This window comes from Ceratina calcarata, unplaced genomic scaffold, assembly GCF_001652005.2.
Source record: "Ceratina calcarata isolate Rehan_Ccalc_2016 unplaced genomic scaffold, ASM165200v1 scaffold415, whole genome shotgun sequence".
NCBI classification, from domain to species: Eukaryota; Metazoa; Arthropoda; class Insecta; order Hymenoptera; family Apidae; genus Ceratina; species Ceratina calcarata.
The window spans coordinates 28,696-55,301 of record NW_017165065.1 but is presented as its reverse complement, the minus strand read 5'-3'; the positions used below and the strand labels follow the sequence as shown (position 1 = coordinate 55,301).

Below are 26,606 nucleotides of genomic sequence, written 5' to 3'. Positions count from 1 at the left end.
CAGCTGACTAGCAAAATATATACAAAACAGAAATCACAATCGATCCTCTCATTCCTTATTTACACAAACGAGCGACAGAATAACTGTTGGTTGTAGATGTTTAGCTACTTCGCTTTTCTGAAACGTAGTATATACAAATGTTCCCCTCTGATTCTCCTTTCGATCACTATCTCTCCGATCATGTTCAAACTTCGAAATACGCGTAAAATATATTCCGGATCGTTCTCTTTGATAACTAACATGTAAAATACTCCTAGGTCAGATAGAATATTAGGAATTGTAAGGAACACACGTTCCATAACTTTTCTACCGTTCGCACCACCTGCCCAAGCTTTGAATAAGACATCTCCGTTCGAGATTTCATCGTCGTTTGTAACTACGTACGGGGGATTGAACACGATGACATCGAAAATACAATCGTCACGTATACAGCTTAACAAGTCCATTTGTACAGTATCTAAATCTACCGAATTTTGTATAGCAGTTCTCTTTGAGATTTCACACGCATGGAAATTAATATCGATCGCTAAATGACAGGGTTGGCAATGATTTCTCAATGCCATTGCCAGTGCTGTGATCACAACGCCGGACCCACTACCTATCTCTAAGCACATCACAGGTCTTAACGATTTTAGTACCTCTAAATCATTCTCTAAGGCATCTATCAACAGGAAGGAATCTTCCGAAGGTTCATAAACCGATTCTAAATCTTTATCTGACAACTTAACTATCGGTGTGTCCATGATATAATACCAGAAAATATACGACAGTCTCTTTCCCAAAATCTGTTTAGACCAATCCCAAATATATCACAATCATTTCATAGTTACCACTCGGATCCTTCTTGTTCTCTCTCTCCTTCTTGCTCTACCTTTTCTGTGACATTAGGAGCATTACTAGACAGGGAACTATGGTCTAGCAAGGCTTTCCTCTTCACTGTGTTCTTCTCCACTGCTTGATGAATCTTGTTCAATCTCTCTTGTGTACTTTGCAAGATGTTACTTACAATGGTGATCTTATGTTTGGCATTGACTAGCTTCTTCACATACGAATCTGTCTCCAATGGGCACTGCAAAGCTTCGTTGATCCTTTGCAGTTCTTCTGTCAGCGACTCAATTCGCTGCTTCAGCTCTATTTGACATATTCTACAAAAGACCAATGGAATGGTCAAGCTGCCGTAACGAATGTAATCATGAAAGAGCTTATTCGTGATTTATGTACGCGAAGGAAAGAGTTGTGCATGTCTATAAGATCGCGGCGTCATGCGACGAAAGGGAGGTTAGATTTTAATTTATGATGATAAAAGATTGCTACAGGAAGTAATATAATATCCTACGACTGTCCAAACTTTGTAAACGTAACGAATTCGTGCGTAATCATGAGAAAGCTTAGCAATATTCAAGATCTATATTGATGCGCGTAGAAGTATATTACATGTGAAGAGAGAAGTTATATACCTTGTGGCGCGAATCCTTTCGTCTAACTGATCAACCGTAGGCTTGAGAAGGCTCATAAGACCCTCGGTCAAAGCATCTCTCGTTGGATTTTCACAGAAATCGTCAATTTTATCATCGATCGACGTATTGTCACTTGCCGTGTCAACGTCCATTTTGCGCGACTCACTACGCCGCGACAGGTGGCGCCGCTAGCGCGAAGTTTGCGGCGCGATATAAAATTCAAACACGGTATTAGCGTAATACGTATAATATCGTCATATATTTAAATTACACAACACACAAATTACAGCGATTTACATTATTAACAAAATACGAGGAAGTCGTGTAGGAGAATACGTGAAATTTCATCGAATCCGTAGTAACGGTATTTTGTTTTATTTAATGAGGTATATCTGTGTTAATGTCGGCCACCGAGGAGACACTACTAAATAGTGGCAGTACTCGTGTAATCGATGGGACAGCGAATGAGTACCAATGGGTCTGAAAACACAGTCGATGATCGCTCTTTACGATGGAATTAGAAGGAAATTGTATAGAACTTTCTTATATCCGGCAACTGTTCAGCACCTGCGATTGTTTTGCTTTCTATTTCTTATTTCAATAGCAAAACATTCTAAAGGTCGTCAAAAATTGTCGACTCTTTCGTAGGACACAAAATCCCTGCCATTCTTTAGTAATCTCTCCTCGGTGTCTGGGCCCAGCAGGTGAATCGGTAATCGAAAATAGGTGCCGGAAATGGGATACTGCGAGTCAAACAATAGGAAAGCAGATTAATCCCTCGTCTCATAAGATTCCTTAAGTAGTTCTTGTATAATTTCTATTATTATACTGATTTCAATAAATTAAAGCTGACAGAGTACGAGTGCCGTAGCTAATGTTTAATTTTCGATTGGAACGAGGAGAGAAATTAAACTGCTTCGTGAAAGTTTCCTCTTTTCGGTTTCTAACTCACAGCGAAGTGAATGAAATCGTAGCTATCATATCTAGATATATATTACGAGCACTAGTACTTTTCGCAAATGTAAATAAGATCGTTTTAAACCGACGAAAGATCCGCCGGACATTGGAATCGTATATTATACAGATATTACACTAACTACATATGTAATTGGATATGTCAATTTTTTTACACGTATACAGTTATACACAGAAAAAAGTGTATAAACTTGTTTAATATGACGTGACAACTTCTGGACGATAATCCAACCGATTTCTCCCACGGTTGCACCGCGTCTGCTTTCATTATTTTTAATTGGAAAAATAACAAAAGACGCGATAGGTGACCGCGTGCCAAAAAATTGCGCTTCGAGATATATTTATATACATATACATGCGTGTATGCTTACGTGTACGTATGTATACTGTAAATGTATGCATACGTACACGGACGTACCTAGAATTTGTACATAAGGCATCACTATAATTGATTCTCGCGCCCGCAACGCAATTTAATCGTTTCGACATTTTCCGATTAGAAGCAAATTATAAAAGTGGTAATTGAGCACTCAAGTGTACCGAATAAAAAACAACTATTACCAATTAGCATAATATACATAATTTCAGGTGGAAATGGGAAACGTTTCGTCTTTTATAGAAGAAAATTAATGTAGATAAATTACGTTTATAAGTTACTTGCCGTCGCGATACTATTTTATACTTTATTTCATGTAAAAAGGCACGGAACTGAAGGCGGAATGTAACCGTTAAGGCAGTGGACCAGCCACTCTGTGCTCGTAGCTGCGTTTCAGACATCGAATCTAACGTCTTCGTACCCATAATTTATAAATAGACTATCAATCCGATCATATCGTATTTATGAGAAAATCCTACGAAAGGCACTCTCGTTAAGGCTGATGCAAGTTCTCTTCATGCCGAAAATGTATCAATACACAACGGCGTCAGAGATATGAGAGGAATAAGGATAGAGGATACGAGGCATGAGAAACGCTTTATCGATTCTTAATTCAATTTGAGTTAAGATGACTAAGGTTTCCAGGATTCCCTTTTGACATCCTAGGAGAGGCTCGAAACGTTGCCGCGGCTCGGTCACTTGGCGTGCTGCTTCGGAAGATGCCGTTTCATGTGCAGGGCGAGGTGGTCGCTTCTGGCGAACGAACGCTCGCACACCGCGCACTTGAACGGTTTCGCGCCTGTGTGCTTCCGATAGTGACGAGTTAATTCGTCGCTTCTGGCGAACCGCCACTCGCACTCCGGCCACTGACACTGGTACGGTTTTTCGCCTGGAACCAAAAATACAAGAAACGAACGGGCATACAATGCGTACAAACTTTCATCAGAACGAAACTGCGATCATGAATGAAAATGCAACGGGGAAATTGTAATATACGATCTCATATTTGTGAGTGATGTATTGGAAGTAAGAGAACCAAACAATTTTGTTACAGAAGTGCATAAAATTGCAGGAAATGGACTAATCGCGAGGCTCGTATTAAGTATTACATGGAAAAAATGTGAAAGACAATTTTGTCGGAGTTGGAAGGAAGTTTCGCCTGGCGGAGAAGTTAACTGGACTTGGTTGCATCTGCGAGAAGCTAGACTAGTTGGGGCAGGGCAGGAACAGGACAGGACAGGGCGGGGTGGGGCGAGGCGAAGGGCAAAAGCAGGAGCAAGAGTAAGAGCAGGCAGGATCTATGTTGCGAGAACGCGAACGGATTGCGCTAGAATACAGGTGAGCGTATTGCGGCATGCGGGTACAGTTAAAGGTCACCGCGGCATCTCTCGAGCTTCTAAGGTTCCCCGTATATATCTATCGCCTATCGTCGCAAAAGAGCAACGCTTTGTTCTCTAATGGCTCTTTCCCTTGCCCCAACTACCGTACCTCCTTCGACTTTCGTTACAATCAAAATTAATACAATACTTCATGTAACAATTATAATACTCCATTTCATGCGATCTTCTGTACATATAATCCTTGATACGTTTGATAGAATAATTTAAATACGGTGCAAAAATAACTTCCTTTTTTATGTAAGTTTTTTGATGAAAATACTTCGAGGAATTGATTAAAATATTGTGGCTTGATCGACGCGTAAGGAAAAAACGTGGTTTTCCTTTGGCGAGCGAGAAGACTGAATGACAAGCTCTCGGCTTCCCGCATTCCAATTACACGTACCTACTAATTAACACTGGCGAGCGTGTCTTTCGACAGCTGACGCGAGAAACGGCATTCAGGCGAGTTTTCCCTGGTCGCGCGCGCGTCTGTCATCGGCCGTTCTCACGAATCATTGGTAAAAGCTGTGCGAGAGTCCCGGATTAATCTTGGAAATACTACCAAGGGGATAGCTGAGAAATACGCCCACGCGTGTCGGTGACTCGGAGCTTGCCTCGCTATGGAGACGACCCCAACCGGTCTTAGCCACACGCACGGCTCCTATACAATCGGTATTACCACCACGAGCCGCATCCATTCACGGTATTGCTCGTTCATGAGAATTCCGCCGCGATTTCTTCGAGACGCCGCGGCGTGCCGCTTCGCGAAACACTCCAGCTTCCCGGCTTAATGGCCTTTTTTTTTATACCCATTGATCGTCCGATTGCGCGTCTCCCGCTTCTTCTAATCATCAAGCTTTATTACGTTCGCGAGAAAAAAACGGGAAACGATCAATAGAACTTTTAAGAAGATCTGAACAACGGGCTAATCTGTGAAATATTAAACAGTGATTACACAACGCAATGTTCGAACGATAAAAAGAAATTTTTATCTGAAATGATACTGTTTTGCATAAAAGTCTAATGATCAATGATTAACGATGATCCTATCGATCATGGTAGAAATAGAAAACGAAGTCGTTTGCCGTCATCTAATTGTCAAGTATTAAGTCATTCCATTATACGCTTGGATAAGACTCAGTTATTCTTGGAAAATCAATGTCGATTTTGCTGAGATACTTTCACGTTTTTATCCTCGACAATTTTACATCTTCTATCTCTGATTTAATGAAAAAGTAATCGATTCAAATGGTTCGCATTTAATGTAATTTATGTCTATCTGTATTTATGTCATGTCCCACTCTTGATTCACATTATATGGAATTATCTGTTTGAACTTCTCCCATGTATCACTATTGGATTACACTATCGGTATCTGTTCCACGTTTGCGTATATAATCTACGAACACTTTTTGCCGTGTAATATCGTTCCAGCTGGTGACTCGCGACGCGACGCGACGCCTACGAGCCTCGAGGCGTCCCCGTTAATTTCGGATCACTTTCACCGAGCGCGGTCTGCTGGCATTCGCGGCGATCCGACAACTCGCTCTGGAAACTCGTATCCGTCTTTTGTTGGTAACCGATTCCTCTCATTGGTCACTCGATCGTTGAGATACGCCGCCGTTAGAATCCCGTTAGAGACTTCGCGAAAAGACGATCAAACTAGAAGGTCTGCCGAAGTCGAAAGCAGGAATGCCGCTCGCCTCGCGAGGCTGACTCGGTTTTGCGTTTAAATTTATACATACGAGCTACCGTGCAAGTTTCCAGCTTCCTGAAAATCTATCCATGCTCTCTCTTAGTTCATTAATCATCTGGAGCCTGATTATTAAATTTTAACTATTATGCACCTGGAGTTTGAAGAATCTAATTAAAATTTGTTTGATCATTATAATATCTTTAAAAGATAACATCGACGTTCCATATCATGAATTTTATATATAAAACTTTTTCAATAGTCAAATGCATTTTTCTACTTGAATATTTGCATGGCTTTTTAACAGGATTAATAAAGGACAGAGACAGTAGAACTTATTTTGTACGACAATTATTGTTGATCGAACGTAATTGTGATATAGGCTTGCTCAATTTGTATCGAGACGCTCTGGGGTAAATCAATGTTGGTGATCTCTGAGGAACGAGTATATGGAATCGGTTTTTCTTCGCTGGCCAGTTCGCGTTTAATATCGATAAGATCGGTCCCAAGGCGGATAAGAAAAAAGTCGATTCGCCAAGGTTGGCTCGCAGAAAATCGTGGAATGGGTAGCGCGCGCACGAAATGTTCCTATTAAGAAGCACGCAACGTGTAAGCTGTACACGTTGCTATAACGCATTCGAATACATTAGTAGAATACTAAGCGGATCGTAGTGAGTGCGTACAACCCCCGTCAGAAGTCCTAAGACTTCGATTATGAAACATCATTCAATACGAGAATTATCAGAAATTATCAGAAATCGTAGAAAATCATGTAATCACGTGATAAATCAAGAATAATTTCAATAAAATCATCATCCACATAAATATAATCAATATTCTTTGCATTCTAACTATGATTGATTTATTTGTTAATTTGATTAAAAGTAACTATCTAGAAGAAAGCACCCATCCGCTAACTACATTTCTGCACTATCTACTCAGACAAAAATTCATTTCCCACATGCAAATAATACATTCATAAAAAAATCATAAGTCCAGTTTGTTTCAAATACATTTTTCGAATGTTTTTAATAAGTAATGGATTCTAAGACTTCTGAACGGAGTTGTACTCGATCAGGAATCGATGGACGTCCGTTCGGCCCGAAACGGTCTCCGAATATAGACGTTCCAGGCTGGCCGATACCTATACACGCGTGTAACGTAATTTACGAGCGATCGACCGATATTCTTTCTCGCTCGGGACGGGATGGTTTGGGATGGGAACGGGCCCCGGAGCGTGAACGCGTGTGCGTCCGCCGTGAATGCTGGACCTATACACGCTCCGGCTTGGGATTCATTCAAGACGAATGCCACGTGCCCGAGGCACTCGATCCGCAACATACGCCACTGATCCTCGATTCACCTTTAGATTTGCGTTTTAACGTACAGGGCAAATCAATAAGAATTGTCATAATATTCATTGATTATATTAAAAAGCATCCAGAGAAATTCATTGACTGTGAGAATGCCTTTACTCAATGAGCTTTAACGCATACAAATTCATACGAAACTCCTTTTAGTAATGCAAGCAGACAGAAAGAAAGCAATCACTCCAAATTATTCAGCAATTAATTTCTCAAAGCTAACAGCAACTTGCATACATAAGAACTTTGTGATCAATACAAATAATTGAGATATAAGCAACGTATTTATCTAGAAGTAAACCAGGATAATCGTCAAGGTTTGAGGCACGCGCCAGCTGGCAGAACAGGATTAATTTAGCTTGCAGCAAGGCGTTTTCAAGATTCGAGGTGTTGCATTGAACGTGCAACAGGTATGACTACCGCAAAACCTCGAGGTATCAATTGGAAAGTGGTACATCGCGGTTCAGATGCCTCTGGCTGGCATTCCGCGAGTCCCGTCGCAAATTTCTACGCGTATTCAGAACATCGGGTAATCGATTCAATCTATGATTTTTTTATCGTTTCTACTTCACATGGAATTTTCACATAATTGCATAAAATCCAGTCTGTTGATGGCATTGTACGCAGACCGCGTAAGTACAGACGGTCGGGGACGTCGATGCCCGGTGAGGAAGGTTTGTCAGAGGATTCCGCGGTGGTTTCAACCCGACATTAGGCCAGAGCCTCGACTCGTTTCGTGCTCACCCGTGTACAAACATACGTAGGTGTTGGTACTCGCGCGTTAGCGTCGCGTGTGTTTGGATACGGGCAGGATGTGGGTCGCTAGCTCGAGTCTACGAAGCGGAGAGTCGCATACCACGCTTCATGCGTTCCTTATACGTTTACATATGATAGAGGCTCCTTTGCGCGACACCGCTTCGCGCGTGCAGACGGAAAGATTCGAGGAGAACGCGAGAGAGAAAGGTGAAACAGAGATACCCAAGGACTGAATGGAGAAAGATAGAAGGAGAACCGCGCCCTGCCCACGCCAAGCGCGAGGTCGAGCGCTTTCAAACGCTTCGTTTCGCTACACAGATGAGCTACATGTCTAATTTTCGCTTGGTGAAGGAAAATCTACTCACCTGTGTGGATCCGCTGATGCGCCTTCAGGTGCGAACTCTTCGTATAGACTTTTGTACAACCTGGAAAAATTCGGAAACACGATACGTCGATTACATTTACTCAGAGTCAATTAATTTGCGTCCCGTACTGCTATAATTATGTACGATAGTTGGAATACTAATGAATATTGCGACGTATTAATTATTGCATCGGTCATAATACAAAACATCGTTTTAACTTCGATCAACATGATCGAATCACAAATATTGTGGCATTGCTAATTCGTTTAACTACTTCGGTAGTGACGATAAGAATCTAACGATGCAAATGGATGAAAAATGTTTTCAAGTTTACCTATGAAATCACAGTGGTGGACGCGTCGCTTCTCGAGCTCGGGATTGTTTCGCCTGTTGAATTTGGTGCTGATGGGAGGTTGAATCCGATGCGGGGGATTCATGATGGACGGTTGGGGATAGGGTGGAGGCGGCGTCCGTCGCGGCGGTGCGCCTATCGGCGAACCGGGATCGGAAATCGGCGGCGTCAGCGGGGAAATATACATTAACCTAGTCATCGAGCCGTAAAGCGGTGACGTCGCGGTGCCGCCGATCTGATTCCCACCTCCGTGATGACTCGCCGTTGACTCACTGTTGCCGTTGTTACTGCCACCATTACCGCTACCACTATTATTGTTATTATTGTTGTTGGAACCACTGTTACCATTGACGTTGCCACCACTGTTATTATTATTATTATTCGTGGTGTTATTGTTATTATTGTTAAACGTCTTGAACGCCCGATGATGAACGACGGGCGCACCGGGCGAGGGACCGTTCGCGTAAGTCGAATTCGACGCCGGTCCCTCGAGGAGGTGCAAAGTCGGAGGCGGTGGCAGCGGCTCGGTTTTAATCTCCACGGGGGATAAAACCGGGGACGCAACATCGTCGGTTTCCATTTTAACGTGAGATTGCGAGCCGAGCATATCCGCGTTCTCCGGGTCCAATTTTTGTATGCTGGAGGTGATGTCCTCCCAAAGGGGTGGCCTGAGGAACACGTCGTCGTCGTTCCCGGCAGGCTGACTCCTAGACGATACGAAACTCGCTTGGGGTCTGCACACGGGACCACCGACCTCGAAGAAGTCCTCCATCTGTACCGAGGACTCCCTCGAATCCTTGTCCGGGTCATCCTCATCGAGCTTCTGTAATCGGTCGAGGTCCTGTCGACAGAGTAACGTGTCCAAGTCCGACGTCTGCTGGAAACAGAGAAGATAACACAGATTATATATTAACCACGAATGAGATGAATCGTGCAAGTTTAAAACAAATTTTGTTTAATGTAAGACATAAACAGTGGAGCCTGAATAATGTTTTAAATCGTGTTCCTTAAAACGCATCAGACACGAAAGAGCCGGGTTTACAGTTGGAGGGTTAAAGAAAAAGGAGGGTAGAGAGTAGGTTAAGCAAGCAGACGGGTGACTTGCGGTATGTTGATTCACGAAAGCGCACACGCGTTGCTCTCTCGGTTAATATGCAACGCAGTCGTCGAGGGGCTGCGAGGAGGTCTTACGTACGATGTACCAGAGAAAGGAGAGAGAAAGAGAGAGACCAGAACGGTTCCGTACCGAGATATGGGAGGGATTCGACCGATGCCGCGTCATTCTTTGCATGATTTGTACACAACCAACGCCGCCCTTCGACCCGACCTATTCCTTCCCGTTCCTCCGATTCCTCTCAGCATTCGGAATATTTTAATGTACGACACAACCGCCCCTTTCACTCTCGACACGATGACTTTATTGTTTTCTTCGCTCGGGTTTCGTGCATCAAATAAACATTTATCAAGCATAGATATTATTGCAATCAAATCCTTTCTAACACAGAAGTTTCTACCGTTTCAAATTTCCGATGCACATAAAAAGAATCAGTGTGCAGCTCATGTCTCTTACAAATGTCAAATCTTCATTACAGTAATTTTCAGATAAAATTTGAAATCGTTTGTTATACAGAATATAAAGTCAATGTACAAAGAGATACCACATTTTGCAGTAAGTCATACAAATCTCTCGAGGATTCATGAAAAACCGAGGGAAACGATTCTTGTAGTCACGCACGCGTTTGGAGAATGTCGAAGAACATACGCATTGTACTTCAGAAGCTCCGTTACAATCGAAAAGAACGGTATGGAATACGTAACATGAATTTTTAAACGAGTCAAGGAATCCTCCTTGTCGTACAATGTGTAGACATCATTAATAACGTACACGTTGTCATGCAGTGAAATGCAACCCGTTAAAATACTCGTTGTAACGTGTTAAAAGATCTTCTTAAAGAAAGAACTTAATCAATAGCCTGCAGATTTAATAATGTATTTGAAAACGAATGGAGTGTACAAACGACATATGCGATGTATAAACAAACAGGAGATATCATAATTGCAATGGTAGAAGAGACTCAGATTCTTTTCAATGTTTATTACCATAATGTGGTATTTTGCATAAAATTCTGCATCACACGCTCTACAGATGTGAAGCACGTGTCGGTTGAGAAAACGTTGAATCTCGTTAATAAGCAGAAACGAGTAACTGTCGCGTTGAAAATGAATTAAGATTAAAAAAAAAAAAAAGGAAAACATCTGATCGGAAATTTTCGAACGATTCGGGCTCGCTCCGCGGACAAGCTCCTATAGTGATTTATGAATTATTTACACAATGAATTATTCATCGTCGGAAGATTGGTATACTCGCAACACTCGATCGTACCTGATATGCAATTTGAAAAGGAGTTTGTAGCGAGCCACGATGTGCGCGCTGTTCCGCGCGAAACATTATATTTAAATGCCATATCGTCCCAGGAACCGGGATGGATAGTCGGTACCAGCCAGTTCGTCGATAAAATAACCCAACGTCGACGCAAACTGCTGCCTTCGACTCCTATTATTATACCTGTCGCGTATAAAAGAAACAACGTCAAATTTGTCTATAGGCTTTACGTCCGAAAACCGGAGACAAAAGAGTGACGAAGAGAGATACTGCCGAGGGATGGAAGGATTGTTCCGCCATAATTAATAACGCGACAGATCGTTGGGAACCTTACCATGAAAACTACTTAAGAAATGGACTAGAACGATTAAATAGCTAATAACTGAAAAGAACAAAAGCACGTCTTCTGAGCAAACGAGAACTGTTCGAGTATGTAAATGGGAGCAGAGCCGCGTTCCCTCGGCGCTCGCGAGGCCGCGCGATCGATCGGGATGGAAAAAAAATTCTATCTAAGCGAACGGAATGGTTTTTTATCGCTCGCGATGACGGCGCGCTATCCATCGGCGTGGGTGTTCGCTCTGTCTCTCTCCTCTCTCTTCGTCTCTCTGGCAGATTCGAAAACGCGTTATTAACACCGACGTCCCTGACTCTATGATTACGCGCATTAATAGCCGGATGGACGAACTTTATTCAACGCCCCGCACTATCATTATTCGCGGGATAAAGAGACCGAGACGACGAATCGAGAGACACGACGGACACAAAGACGAGAGCAAAGCAGTCTTTAGGTGACCGTATTTTTTTATTCAACGTTCTCATACAGAAACAATTGAAAACTGCTGTGGTATTTGTTCTGTTTTCAAGTATTCAATTCTTTCATCCCTCCTCAAATTTTTTTGATAAAATTATCTGATAACAATTGTGGCATCTACTGAAGAGAAGAAGAAATGGGAAAATGTGTAGAAACAGAAATAAGATGACGGTCTCTGATGGGGGTTGGAGAACGGAAGTGGCGGTGCGGACATAAAACAGTAACAGTTTCATAGTTTCTAGGGATCATCGGGTAAATTGAAGAGTCGGCTTGTGTACTCATCGTCGGGCAAACAAAATGGATGAAAACCAGTATGTAACGAGAAAAGCAGCCATACTGTTAGCAGTGACGAAGCATAGAGCGCAGAAGCGAGAGCCTCGCCGAATCAATCTGGCGAGGCCACACCCTCTGACCTAAACCCGTATTATCGCGATAAACGTGCGGGCAAATGTCAGCCGAGCACCGACTACCGTCAGCCATTTTTCCCCTTTTCCAGGGTTGCTATCAATCGAAAGAACTTTCATCCCCTTACCCCAGAGGAATACGATATCCTTTTGTCGCATACGTTTTCACGTTTCAAAATTTCCATCAGGTTCATTCGTAATTAAACTGCGATGCATTGATAGAAACATTTTTATGGAAGAGAGGTCAAAAGTGAAATTATTATTTCCTTGAAGAGTAAAGAAAATTCCTATCTGGTCTTGTAAATTATTTTGAATAAAAGCTAGAAGTCTGTTTGTTTGCTGTTTAACTGAAGTGTAAGTTCTTAGAAGCAGACGCAGCAACCCTTGTCGAGGATCAAGCCAATTGTGATTATTCAAGCTGAAAGATCGCAGGTAACGTGATATTCAGGAAATTGCTTAAGATTCGACAAGACTGCGCGCGATCAGGATTGAAGTTCTTGAAAACTTCTTGTTTGCCCGTTTATCTCCGATCTCGCTGGCAATCTTTGTCCCGTGCGAGGGATCGCCGAAACTTGAAAATAAGGAGGAAGAGGAGGAGATGAAGTTTATACGAGAATAATGGTGACCGTGCAACGCAGTGTCTTTTCTCGCGCGGCAAGCCGGTAATTTACTTAAACGATGGCGCGAGATGGGCGACGCCTGTGGCCCCGCAGAAAGAAGAAAATAAAGCGGTGGAGGAAGAAAGTTTTGGGACCGAGAAGAAAGAAACGGTGAAGGCGTGGCACGATCGAGGATTGAGTTCAGATGCGAATTTACGTTTACCGAGAACGCCAGTTCCAGCTGCGAGGGCTCCTCCCTAAAAAAATTGATCAATTCCTCGGCTGTAGCCGACTTCAATCGATCCACGAACCGAACGACCTTCTCGCATTTCTCTACTTCAAGTACCTTACTAGAACTACATAAACAATAGCTGTTGCGATAGCCAAATAAATTTTATATACCTTCGATTTTCATCGGAGATAACGTGAACTCAATTAAACTGAACTGAAACTGTGTTAATCGGAACAGTTGAATGCCACTTTTTCTAATCGTTGAACAGTTGAATGCAAGACGTATAGTGGGAAAACTGTTTTCTCGCGAGAAAAGGTAAACGCAAGAAGCGCGAGGAGGTAGAGCCACGGAGGTCGTGATCGCGGAATCGCGAGAGCAAGAAGCTGGTATCGATGACCTATATATTGAATAACTATTTTATTTCCCAACTGCTGATCGTTCGGAATCAGAAAATACCCAGAGAGTAAGGTACACGCAAAAGTGAAGTCTATTGTGAAGGAAAAAGTTATATACATATATCAGAATGCTTAAATGACGAATGGAATTCTATTTGAATTGAACTTTTTAAAACGATACCATAAACGTCCTATTCTGAATAAAACCTCTGGTCTCCTCTATTGAGCAATAAACAAATACATAAATATAAAAGAAGGAATGCACCTCTGGCACGAATTCATTGAAAAAATGGTGTTTTCATAGGAATCGAAGGAATCGTTAAAATGATTGGCGCCTTGGCTTTCGACTCGGCTCGTCTCTCCTCTCTTCGAGGGGGCTGTACCCCGGCCACGTAGATTCTATCTTGCCATTCACCCGCCTAGGTAATAAAACTCTCGCGTCCATTATTTACTTGCATTATCGTTACTTTACGCCCACGTGGACGCGTCCGCGTATTTATGGTGAAATTATTCAGCATTATTTCGTATGATATGAAACGCACGGCTCGTGGACATGTAATTCGTGAGATTCACCAAAAATATTCACGTCTCAAAGCTTTGTCGATTATCAATCGTCAGGTATTCATCTTGGATAAAAAGTTATTGAAAAATGATACTAAGAGATCAATTACTCCGATTGCAAACGCATTTATTTGCATTGCATTGCATTAGCATTTTATGATAAATGTCGAACACTTATTACTTTATTATACTTCGTACAGAATTAATAAGAAGCATTGTACAACTTCTCTTATATTAATAATTCGATTTCACAAAAATCAGAACATTTATTATATGACTTTATTACACTGAATGAATGTATGACTTGTACATTTGACAAATCAGAAAGCATCTCTATAACTACAACAGAATCAACGAACTACTGAACAATTTTACCGATTTGCTAAAATTCTCTGATTTACTTGAAAACTTTTTTTGCAAGAGAACGCAGAAGTATTTCGACGAGGGTATCATTGTTCCCCGCACGTATTTCGTAACTAGATTGGCATTTCTGATGCAAGTCGAGCTACACTGACCTTTAAACAACTTTCTTTAGGCTACGCGTGACTTGATCTCGGAGCTCGGCTCCTCGGCTGCCTCGTTCACCTAGTTGATACTACTTACACGCTCCCAAACGTAGCAACGCGTTCCTGATTTCCGATACCTGCCGCCTCGACAAATCGGAGCTTATTCTTTCTTTGCCACCTGGACAAATCATCGTGTCACGCTATCAATAGCCTCGGTCGCGTGTCCTTTGTACCATGCGTACGGTACCACGTGCTCCTCATCCTAATTCATTTCAATTACATATCTGATTAATGTCTTATACATATTATAACATAATTGTTATATTATATAATGAATTCATTGGAGAGCTTTTTTTTAATCTTTCATTTATAAATCCACAGCTTCATTCGAAGGAGAAATAAATTCGAATAATTTCTCATATTCCATCTCATATGTACCTCATTTTATATTACACTTTGATATAACAATGAAAAGTACATAAAATAATACAGAAGAGAATTAACGAAAATAGTAATGTTGAATTTGGTTGATTGATGAAATGATTATGGAAGCATAAACGTTGTGGGCAAAGAGGGGAAAGAGCCGTTTAGCTCTCGTGTTGACGAAAGTAATATCGCGGTTGTTCCGGTCGAAAGATCGTTACACACGTATCTAGGAACCCCCGTAAACTCGGCTAACCCCCGCCGGCCTGCTAATGCACTTTTAATTAATTAAACGGGGCGAACCCCTGGTCTCGTGCCGACCTCGCGTGTCTGCTCTAGGTGCAAACTCATACCTCCGGAGAGAACCGTTCCCCCCTTTCTCGCCCTATTTCGAACTGTCCTGACGCATCCGTTCCCCTACACCTTAAAAGCTTTTACCTGACAAACGACCGCCACTTTCCGATCGCACATTTTTTTAACTTCCCGAGTCAATCTTACCCGATTTGCGAAACATTCTAATAAAAGCTAATACGAGCTTTCATGTGATAGTCGTAATTCTTAAAAGAACAGTTGATATAATAATTAAATCCTGTAAGGACATAAGAGTGAACGACGCAACGACGAACGAATAGAGTGGATCGAAGCTCTTTATATTAAATCTAAAATCTACATCTCATGTATAACACATCTTCAGGATTTTAATACTGATCTCTTCTCGTCCCACTTTGTTTACGATCACTAAAATCCTAGCTGTTATAATAACTAGTACGCATAAATCTATAAACCGGTTGCGGGACCTAATTACGGTCATTTATGCTGAATTTAATCGATACGATTTCATTGATTTCGTCCAGAACAGCAATTATTTTATCCCCGTTTTTGTTATTACACGCTACTTAAAAGCTGTAAATCTACCTCACCCGTAATTTCCGTCCATCACTGTTCATTCTTTTTATTCCATGCTTATCAATTTCAATTTTTTAGTAAAATCATTTTAAAACGGGATGCATAGAATTTTTATAGAGTCACGAGAGAAAAAAAAACGGTATTCATTCGAAATGCGACGTGATTCATGGAGGCTTCAGGATTCATCTGAGGCAGAGGAACTAGGACTAGAAAACGGTGGGAGTGGATAGAGCCGCGTGATTGGGTCGCAGTATTTATGAGATTCCCGTACGCGACATTCTCGTTAATTAAATGGTTTATAGGCTCGACTAAATATTCGAATTTTTGTATTCAATTAGCTACGGTCTCGCCGAGGGGCGGAGTGTCTCGCGCGACTATATACACGGTAGAAGATAGGGTTGCTCCGGGCTGAGATGCAAGACGATTAGAATGAATGGCCGGTATAAATCAGTCGGCTCGTTCGCCGAGGGAGAAACGCGGTCCTACCGCTACCTGGCCACTGATCCCAGCCGAGTTTCGAGTTCTAATTCGCTAATCCAAAACCTCCTCGCCTGCCTCCCTCGCGATGCCCTATCCGAATAATCGTCGCGCGTGCTCCCTCCGAAAATAAACGAGCCGAACCCCTTTCTATCTTGCTCTCGTTCTCCGTTTTCGGAATCTAATTATCACCAAGCTTTTTTTATTGATTCCCCTAAGAATTTATTGCCCCGTGACCTCTCCGCTCGCACCTTTCCTTTTGCGACAGGACCGTTCGATTAAAGTCGCCAATTCGAAGAAATTGCGCTGCATACAACCACCGAAAATGTTTTGCAAAACGTATCGTCGGATCAGATACCTGAGGACGTGTTCGAAACAAATTCCACTTGCAACGTTTCTATGATTTGAATCCTTGCATGCGACGCATGAAATCCTATTGCCTTACAGATAAAGAATGTACTGATGTCTCAATTGTAATGCCAGCGAAGAATCATTCAAATGAGAGACGTCGGATTGTTTTAAGGGACGCACTATTTTTCTCAACGTTTCCCTGTGATTCATATTTATGATCTTAACGGGAGGAGAACGCACGCATAAATTCCCGTGCCCTGTGGTTACGGTGAAATCGCGGCGCGTGATTTTCTCGGTGTTCGCCAGCCGGGACGATTGTCTCTCGCGAGGCGGCGTCCCAAAGGGAAGAATAATTTGGACGACGACAATTTGCCCGCGACGTAACGGTAACGACGTATAGGTGAGGCCAACCGGGGCAAACTACAATTTTTTATCGGACGTTTAACACGTGCTTTAATTGTACTCTTCTTTCATTCAATTTATTCCTGAATTTTCATCCAATTTATTAACCGGAATCAATTTATTTTATTTTAAATATGAAATTAATTACTGAAAGAAATGTTGTATTCATTTACCACAAGTACTCATTGCACTTAGCCAAACGTGAGTGAACGAAAATTATTTACAGGTTTGATGAAAATTTTGTACTTCGGCACACGTCGGCGACGCGTTAATCTAGATTAATCGATTCGAACGGTATCGCTATGCGAGGAGAGGAGCGAGAAGCTCGCGTGGCTGACCTCTGACCGGTTCGGCTCGCCTGCCGCTTCATCATCGATCTCATTGTTAGACGGTCGTCTCACGCGATCCTCGCATCCCATGAATCCACTACCCTCGTTAGGAGTCCACGTGTCGTATATTACACGAACGCAGCAACGCATATAAATCCGTGTGCAACGACAAATTGCCATTAAATCCTACTTTCTACCTTCAATCCGTACGAATAAGAACTATCCATAATCCATTGAATAAAAACTGAAGACGTCTCCTCAACCATATGAAACGTCCATAATTAAATATAGTAGTATTGACAGAACAACAAACAAATAATGTGTAATAAATCATGTAATAATAAAGCGAAATAGAAATTGTTGAAGTATTTCAAGACTGAGGAGGCGTTCTTGAAATTTTTACTTGCAACAGAGAACGTGTGAAGAGGGTATAGGTTTTATCGGGATTACGGAGCAGAGTACAGATAGAATCAAAGCACCAGGTGCAAATTACAAGGAGGGGAGGGCGGCGGCGGGGGGTGGGGGGTGACCAGGTAGCACGGAAGTTCGACTGAGCTACCAGCTGACCGGGAGCAGAAGCGTGTAATCACGCTAATGCGGCACGTCGTTGCCACGAGTGATCCCGGTTTCGCCAGAGGGATCACCCTGGATCGAGTTTTCAGTGACTCACGCGCCGTTGCGTAACCCCCCGACTCGATAACGATGATCTTTTTCTCCCGGACGTGATCGAGTAACTACAGCGCCCGATCAAAAGGGAGAATCGAAGCTTACATCTGGATATTTAATAATGTATAATAATCAGATCGTCGAATTATTCGTAGATCGTCCACTGATAAGATTCAAATCTTTTACGAGATTAAAATAATGCGAAAAGTCTATCAGTCGTTCATTTTAGTTTTTGCAAATAATGATTACAGCTTCAATCGCTAGAAATTTAAATATTGACAGAGTACTTTGCTGTTTCTTATAAACGCATTGAATCTGCAATCTAATAATAATAATCTATCTTGAACATTGATGGAACTTAAATAAGAACAGTACATTTATAGACATGGGGTATTGGAAGAAATTTGATGGCGGGTCCCCTCTTTCGTAAGATAAACAGTTTGAAACGGTATCTCAATTCCGGATGGAAATGGGAAAAGTTAACGAGAGGGGTGCGTTGACTAACGGAGAGTCGAATGGCGGGAGAAACAACTGATTGTGAGATGTGCCCACGCTCGCACGTGCCTTTTAATATGCCATAATGCGTTGCATGTCCATATTCATTAAGTAATTTTCTGCCCTGAAAGTCACTGGCCGGGCAACCATTGTCGCCTGCATCGGCCTTGTCTCTCTTTTTTCCATGAACACATGTTTTTGTTCGATCAAACGTCGAATTAATCAAAGCAGCTGCTGTTGAATTCGTGATAACGTTGTCATAGATATTTCTAATGTTTTGATGATTATCAGAAGTGAACAAGAATATCGAGTTTTACAAGTGGTTCATGCTTACGAGATGTTATTCAATTCTAATTTCATTTATAATACGTTGATCGAATTATCAAATTTATTCGTATCGATATTTGAAACCGGAGGAGTCTGCAATGTACGAACGCTAACACGTGCGCTTATCTGGTCTTTTGCTGAATATGACCCACGGGTAGTCATTGTCATCCAGGTTCTCCGTTCTCGTACGAACCTATCGGAGATGAACGTCTCTGAGAGACGGTAGCGCGATCGGAGTCTTAATACCAACAAGAATTCGATGATATCTCGCGATGGAAGGGATCCCGTCGCATGACGATGCGCAGAACGTCATCCTGGGACTTACGTCAGGAAATGTATTCATCAATAGAAATTGTTCGCTTCATCCCTCGAAATTAATTAATATCACACGAATCTTCTCAGACTGATTTCTGTGTAACTTTTTAGTATCTGTAATCCTTGAAACGTTTTCATATGCACTTTAAAATCTAAAAACCATTTACTTTTATCCTTGAAATATCATCATACGCATTTTGAAATTTAAAAGGAATTTCCTTTAATCCTTAAATATTTCGCTGTTAATACATTATGCAGTTTTGCATACTATACAAGTTTTTGCGCACGGTGCAAAATAAAATCTTTAGAATGTCAGTTTAAAGAATTCTTTCGATGCCTAAATCTCTTACGAAAATATAAAATGCGTAATCCATTGACAGCGCTTGGTAAAATAAATAGCCGATCGGGAATCAATACGAAGTATTTAAGACCGTGGGTGCAGATTAACATTAATAGAACACGCATGTATTTTCTGGGGTATTAATGACTCCTAACGAGTGGATAGAGGTAATTCCATTACGATTAGGCTACGGTTTGTGCGGCTGGAATGTTTGAGCAAGTGCGTGGGCGTGGACCACGGCCGGGGATGACGATTGTTCGGAGGCAGCCAGGTATATCCGCGCGCGTGTATCCACGGGATGACATGCACACGCACACACGGCCGGTACCGAGCGAGCAGACGAAAACTCGGCTCCTCCACTCAACGGCGAGCATGTTTCCTGATGGGGTCATCAGCGCGAATTAACATACTGGGTGGACTCGTATGACACGCACACGTGCGTTTCTCTACCACGTTTCCATCTGACTCAGTCCGCCTTTCTCCTCTCTCTTATCCTCTTTACGTCTCTTCGTTTCTTTATCCTATCTTCTTTTACTTTGTTCCTCGTACACCGTTTCATTCCGTTTTATTGTAATTTTATTCTATTAACATTTCCTCGTATTCATATTTAATTTACATAAATAAAGTTTACATATTTCATACTTGAGCACTGCTTTTAAAGAATTATTTCATGCGTAGAAACTTGTTGATTAAAGTTAATACGTTTACATGAATTGATTATATGCATAACGAAAACGTAGTACACTGATTAAATATTTCATACCCCGTGCGACGACACAAAAATTGGATACGATAAGCAAGTTTACGATCGACGAATCCAGTTTGAGATCCTCTAGGAAACGTACTTGAAGATTTCCCTGATAAAACGTAAATAAGTTTCTCTGAGAAACGGAAATCGTTTCGCTTCATCAAATTCCCGTCGAGAGCTAATCCTCAGGGTTTAGGTGAACACAATAAGAAGATCATGACCAGGAGGAAGAGATAGATGGATTAGGACTGGACGGTAGTCGACCGGTAAGCTCCAATCAGTCTTTACTCGCGAACGAATATACATAGAAGCATCCGTTCTCCGGCAAAGGCGTAGAAGATCAGGAATCGTTGGACAGAGAGCCGGAGGGAACGAGATAAGTGGAAGGAGACGCCGATGGATTTTGTCGATGCATCCAATCGACGAATTTGACGAGGAAGAATGGGATCTCAGCGGGACATTAATGTCCAAAGGACCTGTATCCTCTCTATAGAATCTTCTGCCAAATATCTAACACCCTCGGCGAGATTACCCGTCGATAAGCAACTGGACGCAGCCATCCAGTCAAAATAGAAACGCCTTCCGAGTGTCACTGCAGTTGACAGAAAATTCTATGACCATAACCCAGATTTCATACGTTCATAAAAGAATTTAATATAAACAGAATATTGAGTGCGTGTTCTAATGAAATTTTTTAATTGATCACCATAAACGCTCTAAAGATTAGATTAAGTTGATTGTTTCTAATGGTCAACTATTGCACATTTTCTACACGAAGAAAAGAACTCTAATTCTGAAGTGGAGTATGATCGATCTTATCTGCTCAAACAACAATAACGATTATTCTGCACCATGACTGAAGAGTATGTTACAAGAAACATGCTTTCAGTTAATTTATTAATACGCCGTAATGAAATTACAGTGCGTGCTTGTCGATATTTTTCTCCGACACCGAATTTTTAATGTATAAAAGCTTTAAGCTGTTTCGTTCTTCTTTGCGCATCTGTTATACGTTATGAAAAATTGAACAAGGACACGCGAAGACTATTACCATTTTTAATATTGCATTCCTTAAGATAAAATGCATTTTTTGAACGATACTGCAAAGGTTCTATTATGCATAGAAATCTAGAATTTAGTCATTAGAAGATGCTAACGCAATCCTTCGAGTATGTAATCTAGATTTGCTTCTGAGAAATCGTCTGAAATCGTTCGTAGGGCGAAGCGTCTGAGAGCGATTTGAACGCGTGGCGAAGTGTCATCGGTTCGGGCTCGAAACAATCGTGAAATGTCAGAATTTCAAACGATATCTAACCTTTTCCTCTCGCTTATATGCCCGAGCCGGTTCCAGCCCCGTTCCACCAGGCGAACGCTGTCATCGCGTCGTATATGTCATTGAAATCATACACTTGCATGTGCGTCGACTCTCGCATGCCAACCTGGTTGCGCAACCCCCTCGCACGGCCATTAGAATCTGTACCCAAGAATTTTGCTAATGTCCGATTTCATCACACATTTCGTTGCGCACTGCTCTCCTTAACTATCAAAGCTCCCTGAGAAAGGAATCTCATGACCGTCAAAATTTTTTCTCATGCCCGATTTATAATGAATAATACATATAATTATTCTGTTAACGCTATCCTATATTAGCCACTGATATTAATTTTATATTTAACAAACAAGCACAGAAATGCCTGTTGCTAGCATTCTAAGTTAGACAAGCGAGCCGAAGCTGTAGAAAGGAATGACAGTCAGAAAAGTAACAAGAATGGAGGTGGAGCAGCCTGTGAGGTAGAAAAGGGAGTCCTGAGGCGTCGAGAACAACCGAATCCGACACAATGCCGGTGATATTGTCGTTGATTTGTGACCACTAATTTTCTGTTTGGACACCGGCGCGACCTCGGCCCGTCGCGTCGTGCCATTAGACCTCCATTCGGAAAACCTTCTAGCTATATATAATGCACTCCCTCCTGACTTGCCACAGATATTTGAGGATAATCTTTTATTGTACGTTTACCAAAAAATCTTCCCACTCCTCCCCTCTGTCTATACTAAATTTCTAAACTGGAGATACTTGATTTTAAGAATCACTTGGATTCGTGGTCAAATCTAAAGGATCTTACCAGTGTGCAGATGCACTTCAGATCATGCAAAATGATATGACGAATTTCTATTTCAATCTCGTCTCTTAATTTTACATAATTTAAATAATATACTGAGATTTTGATATTCTACGCACGTTACGAATTTTGTTATAATTCAAATCAAATCTGCAATAATTAGATACAATGTTATGAATAAATCATCGGAAGAGGAAAAGATGTTTGGCACCCCGTGGTGCCACCCTAATCGCGTTATCCTGATCAGAGCTGTTCGGATCTCTTAAAACGTCCCTTTATACGTCCGGAACCTTAGCAGGTGGCCCACCTGTCGATTTTCTATAAGACCTCCCCGTGCTTCTAGGAAGCTTCGAAATCAGTTGAGCTTGAACTAAAAAGATCTTGCTATCGCTTCCGCATCGGTAGAAGAGTCGACGAGATCAAAAAATTATAGTTTCTAAAGTTATTTGATCATAACTTCTGCTTCCATTTTTGTAAGATTTTCTCTAACCATTCAAAGATCGTCTGCTGACTAGAGTACATGATTCGTACTTTTAATCGTGATTCAATGAAAACTATACTGAAATGGATCTCATGCTATCGCGGAAGAAATGAAGACAGACGGATCTTTCGAATATATGGTAAAATAATTGTCCCCGCGCTGGATGTTGAGAGTTCTGGAGGAAACGATAGGTGAGGAGAGAAAGAGAGGAGAGGAGTGCTATGGAGAGCGCTCACATCACATTCTAGGCTATTCCGCATTCTGTTCCCCTTCCTTCTAGCCGTCCACAAGCCACCGGCTCACCTCTACGTCTCCGTGACTGCTGGAAAAGTTGTATAACGAACACGTACGCGTGTACCTGACACGTACAGTACAGTACAGTACGTACGATCGTCCGAGTGTTTCGCGTCTCCGGACACGGACACACGTACGTGAACTCTCCTGCACGGAGTACACGGCTACCTATGACACTCGGGGCTCACCTGGCGCGAGCACCGTTGTAAATCCACGGCCACAGCCCAGGAAGACGCGCGCCGTTTCCTTCTTCGCGCCGTTGCATATTCCTTCGCGTCCTCCTCATTCATGCGTCTTTTAGGACATTCGCAGAATAACGATAATCATTCGAATATGTATTTAGAAAATGAAACAGACAGCAATTTATTCGACAATGATACATGCATTGTACTTTTGATTTTCTCTGTTCCATGGTGTCAAGTCTTTAATGAGAAGTTGTAACAATTTGAATAAACAAATGTGATTCGATTCATTTAAGAATCTAATATAATCGTTCAATTAAGATAGCTCGACGATTACTAATTTGAAATACGTGTCTGTTTTTTTTAATAAGCATTTAAAATGTCTTAAGACTTATGAATAGAAGCTGTACGTATTAGCTTACACGTTAAGAGGACGGCTGCTTGAATCGATAATGGAAACTCTAGTAGCATTTTCTCACGGGTCGAACAACAGAAACGTTTTTACAGAGCATTCTGGCACGTTACAACTGATTTCCTCCGGAGACTCACCGATCGTAATTATCGTTTAAGTATGTATGAATAGGGACATGTGGATGGCAATGAAAGTGACAGCGCGCGGATATCGCGATACGCACGCGACGATACTTAAATCAAAGCCTTCCTATCGATTCCAGATGATCCCAAACTAATTAAAATATACCAAGAGTGATGCGCCAGGAATAAATGTCAGTTCTTTTAATAACACGATTTATGAATTTATTCAATAAAATAAATAAATCTATAAAGTTTTTCCATAATTTAACAAAATTATTAGACCGTGAATTTTATGCAGTTGTGAAAGAGATAAATATGCAACGAATGTGAAGAATGTGCAGAATATCAACAAAGCATATCTGTTTTAGAAAATATCGTTTCTTACTTTAGATATAAATCGACGATCTAATTATCACAATATTTGAACACTAATTACTTATCTTGTTAGGCACGCGTATACCCTCGAATCGAGAACCAATCATCGTTATGCGAGATAAGCATTTACTCACTAATGTCTCGCTCAACGAGTGTGACAAGTTTCAACAAATAGAGGGATTAAGGTCATTTTTATCTCGTCAATTTCACGGCGAGATAAATTTTTTTTTACAACCGATCGGACATGTTTATCACGTAGAACCTTTCCGTTCAATGAAACACCTGGAATGTTGAGTACTTCTACAAGCTTACAATATAAGCTGCTTCTATTTTCCCATCGGCGGGGTATTCAATATTTGGAGCAACATTTCTCAGAAGGCAAGATTAACATTAAACGAGATTAAAACGAAGCTACGATTGTTCATTAATTTACTGAACAAAGTCCCATTTCTAATAATTCTCACTATCGCCTACACAGAAAATTCCTGGAAAACGTGCGATCGACCCAAGGATTCGTCTATATAAAAACTTTCGATCCAAACCGAATATCCCTCTCTGTTAAATTCGATCGAGATCGATCCGGATAATACATATTCGATGTCGTAGGCGGTCTCGCAACACGCCCATGTATAAATCACGACCTTGAAATCGGCCACGTAAGTAGATACATAAGGATATATGCATATGAACCTACGGCTTTTACTGCGCTTCGTCCGATTACCAATAACTATCGACGTGTAGTCACGAGCTAGCTACCAGCCATTAGATTCTTTGCTTCGTTGCACGCGATTCCCCGACTTTCCTAACAATGCACGATTCTCATTGATTGATCAACAAGTAGATGAAAATTAGCACTGAATTAAAAATTATACAGCACGCATTCGCAGCACGTTAACGTATTAAAAATTATAATACTAACAGCGAATTGCATAGAATTCAGTGAACAGTAAAAACAGTAGCTTGATTTTCTCTCGTTGAGAATACGTAAAGGAATCGCGGAAGTCGATCGAGGAGAAGCGAATCGATGCGATTCGGTCGATGAAAAAAAGGCGACGGCCGCTTTGTCGCGGTTATTATGAGCTACGAGCTAGCACAGCGATCAACCTTGACACGACGAGCGAGAGCGCGTTCGATAGATCGGGGGTGAGACCAGCGGGCACAGAGAGTGGAACCGGTGCCACGCGCCACGCGCGAATAACGACAGTGAAAACTGGCGCTCGTAGTCAGACGACATTCTCGGTTTCAATGCCGCCCGGACACGTTCCTGTTCGATTTCCCATAATTACTCCTAGTAGAATCGATTCTGATTTCAACTTAAGATTCCTTTGGAACAGGTAGAGATCGATAGACATATCGAAGCTTGTTTTCTCGAGCCTGTTCTTTGTCAATTAAATTGACGTGATATTAAAAACAAGAATGAGTAGTTAGCAGATTATGAAATAATAAGATGATTTTTGTTCACCTCTATGTAAATTCATCTGACTTTTTTAAAAGGCGTAAGCGTACATTACGATGCAAAAATATATAAAATATTAAAGGCAACGAGCGTATAATAACTGTTTAATGAACCGGCAACTGGCAGAAGCAGAGCATATTTAAATTTCATTCTGGAAACCTATTTTCTAAACGATTCATTCTGCAGAAAAATCATGCGAATGTATTAAATTAATAGAAACAGTTATAGCAAACGGATCGCAATTGAACGGGTACGAAACTCGGAGCGAGGTCTGATTAAGTTTAGAAATATTACATTACGTAAGAATTCGATTTTCGATTCCCGATAACGACGGAAAGGGTAATCCGTGTAAATACGAAAAGCAAGCAATTGCAAACAATGTAATCTCAATGTGACATTGGTCGGAGTGAGCGATCTCTAACATGCACCACGCGGAGTGTATGTATCTTTCACGAGTATATAAGTGTTTGCCGTATGATAAGCCGTAGGAGATTGAGAAGACAAATTCAGTTTCGAGTGTGCACTTCGTTCTTCGTAATTCGCACTTGTACTCATCAATGAAAATCGACCATTTCGTTTTCTCTGTTCATTTAATCTCTGCTATCAGCAATTAATTGCCTGCGGACTGCACACAGTATAGCATTATTAATATGGCAATTAGTATCACTATTAAAGGAATTGTATTAAAACTGATACGACTACTCTCTACAAATTTCAAATAAAATTATTTACATTGATACTAATTCAAGATTGCCATTAATAAACGATCAAATTCGT

The 26,606-nt window shown here is 41.4% G+C and overlaps 3 protein-coding genes across 6 annotated transcripts in view; all 3 read right to left on the bottom strand.

Moving 5' to 3' along the window:
- Positions 1–6: 6 nt before the first annotated feature.
- On the bottom strand, positions 7–766 carry HemK2 (HemK methyltransferase 2). Its single transcript, XM_018027264.2, has one exon. The coding sequence runs from the start codon at positions 741–743 to the stop codon at positions 105–107; it is 639 nt and encodes a 212-aa protein (XP_017882753.1). The 5' UTR covers positions 744–766; the 3' UTR covers positions 7–104.
- Positions 767–805: 39 nt separating this feature from the next.
- Positions 806–1,640, bottom strand: Snapin (SNAP associated protein). Its single transcript, XM_018027265.2, has 2 exons — positions 1,458–1,640; positions 806–1,145 (listed from the first exon to the last, which is right to left on the bottom strand). The coding sequence occupies exons 1-2, from the start codon at positions 1,607–1,609 to the stop codon at positions 827–829; spliced, it is 471 nt and encodes a 156-aa protein (XP_017882754.1). The 5' UTR covers positions 1,610–1,640; the 3' UTR covers positions 806–826.
- A 51-nt stretch (positions 1,641–1,691) lies between these two features.
- LOC108626538 (cell wall transcription factor ACE2) overlaps positions 1,692–26,606 on the bottom strand; it is a 40,656-nt gene continuing 15,741 nt past the window's right edge. The window contains exons 2-4 of one of the 4 annotated variants that reach the window (XM_026814917.1): positions 8,700–9,594; positions 8,366–8,425; positions 1,692–3,703 (exon numbers count right to left, since the gene is read on the bottom strand). In XM_026814917.1, the coding sequence (XP_026670718.1) occupies positions 3,504–3,703; positions 8,366–8,425; positions 8,700–9,594 (1,155 nt within the window). In that variant the 3' untranslated portion in view covers positions 1,692–3,503. The remainder of the gene's footprint in view (positions 3,704–8,365; positions 8,426–8,699; positions 9,595–26,606) is intronic. The other 3 variants (XM_026814918.1, XM_018027262.2, XM_026814919.1) reach the window with 3 other exon arrangements.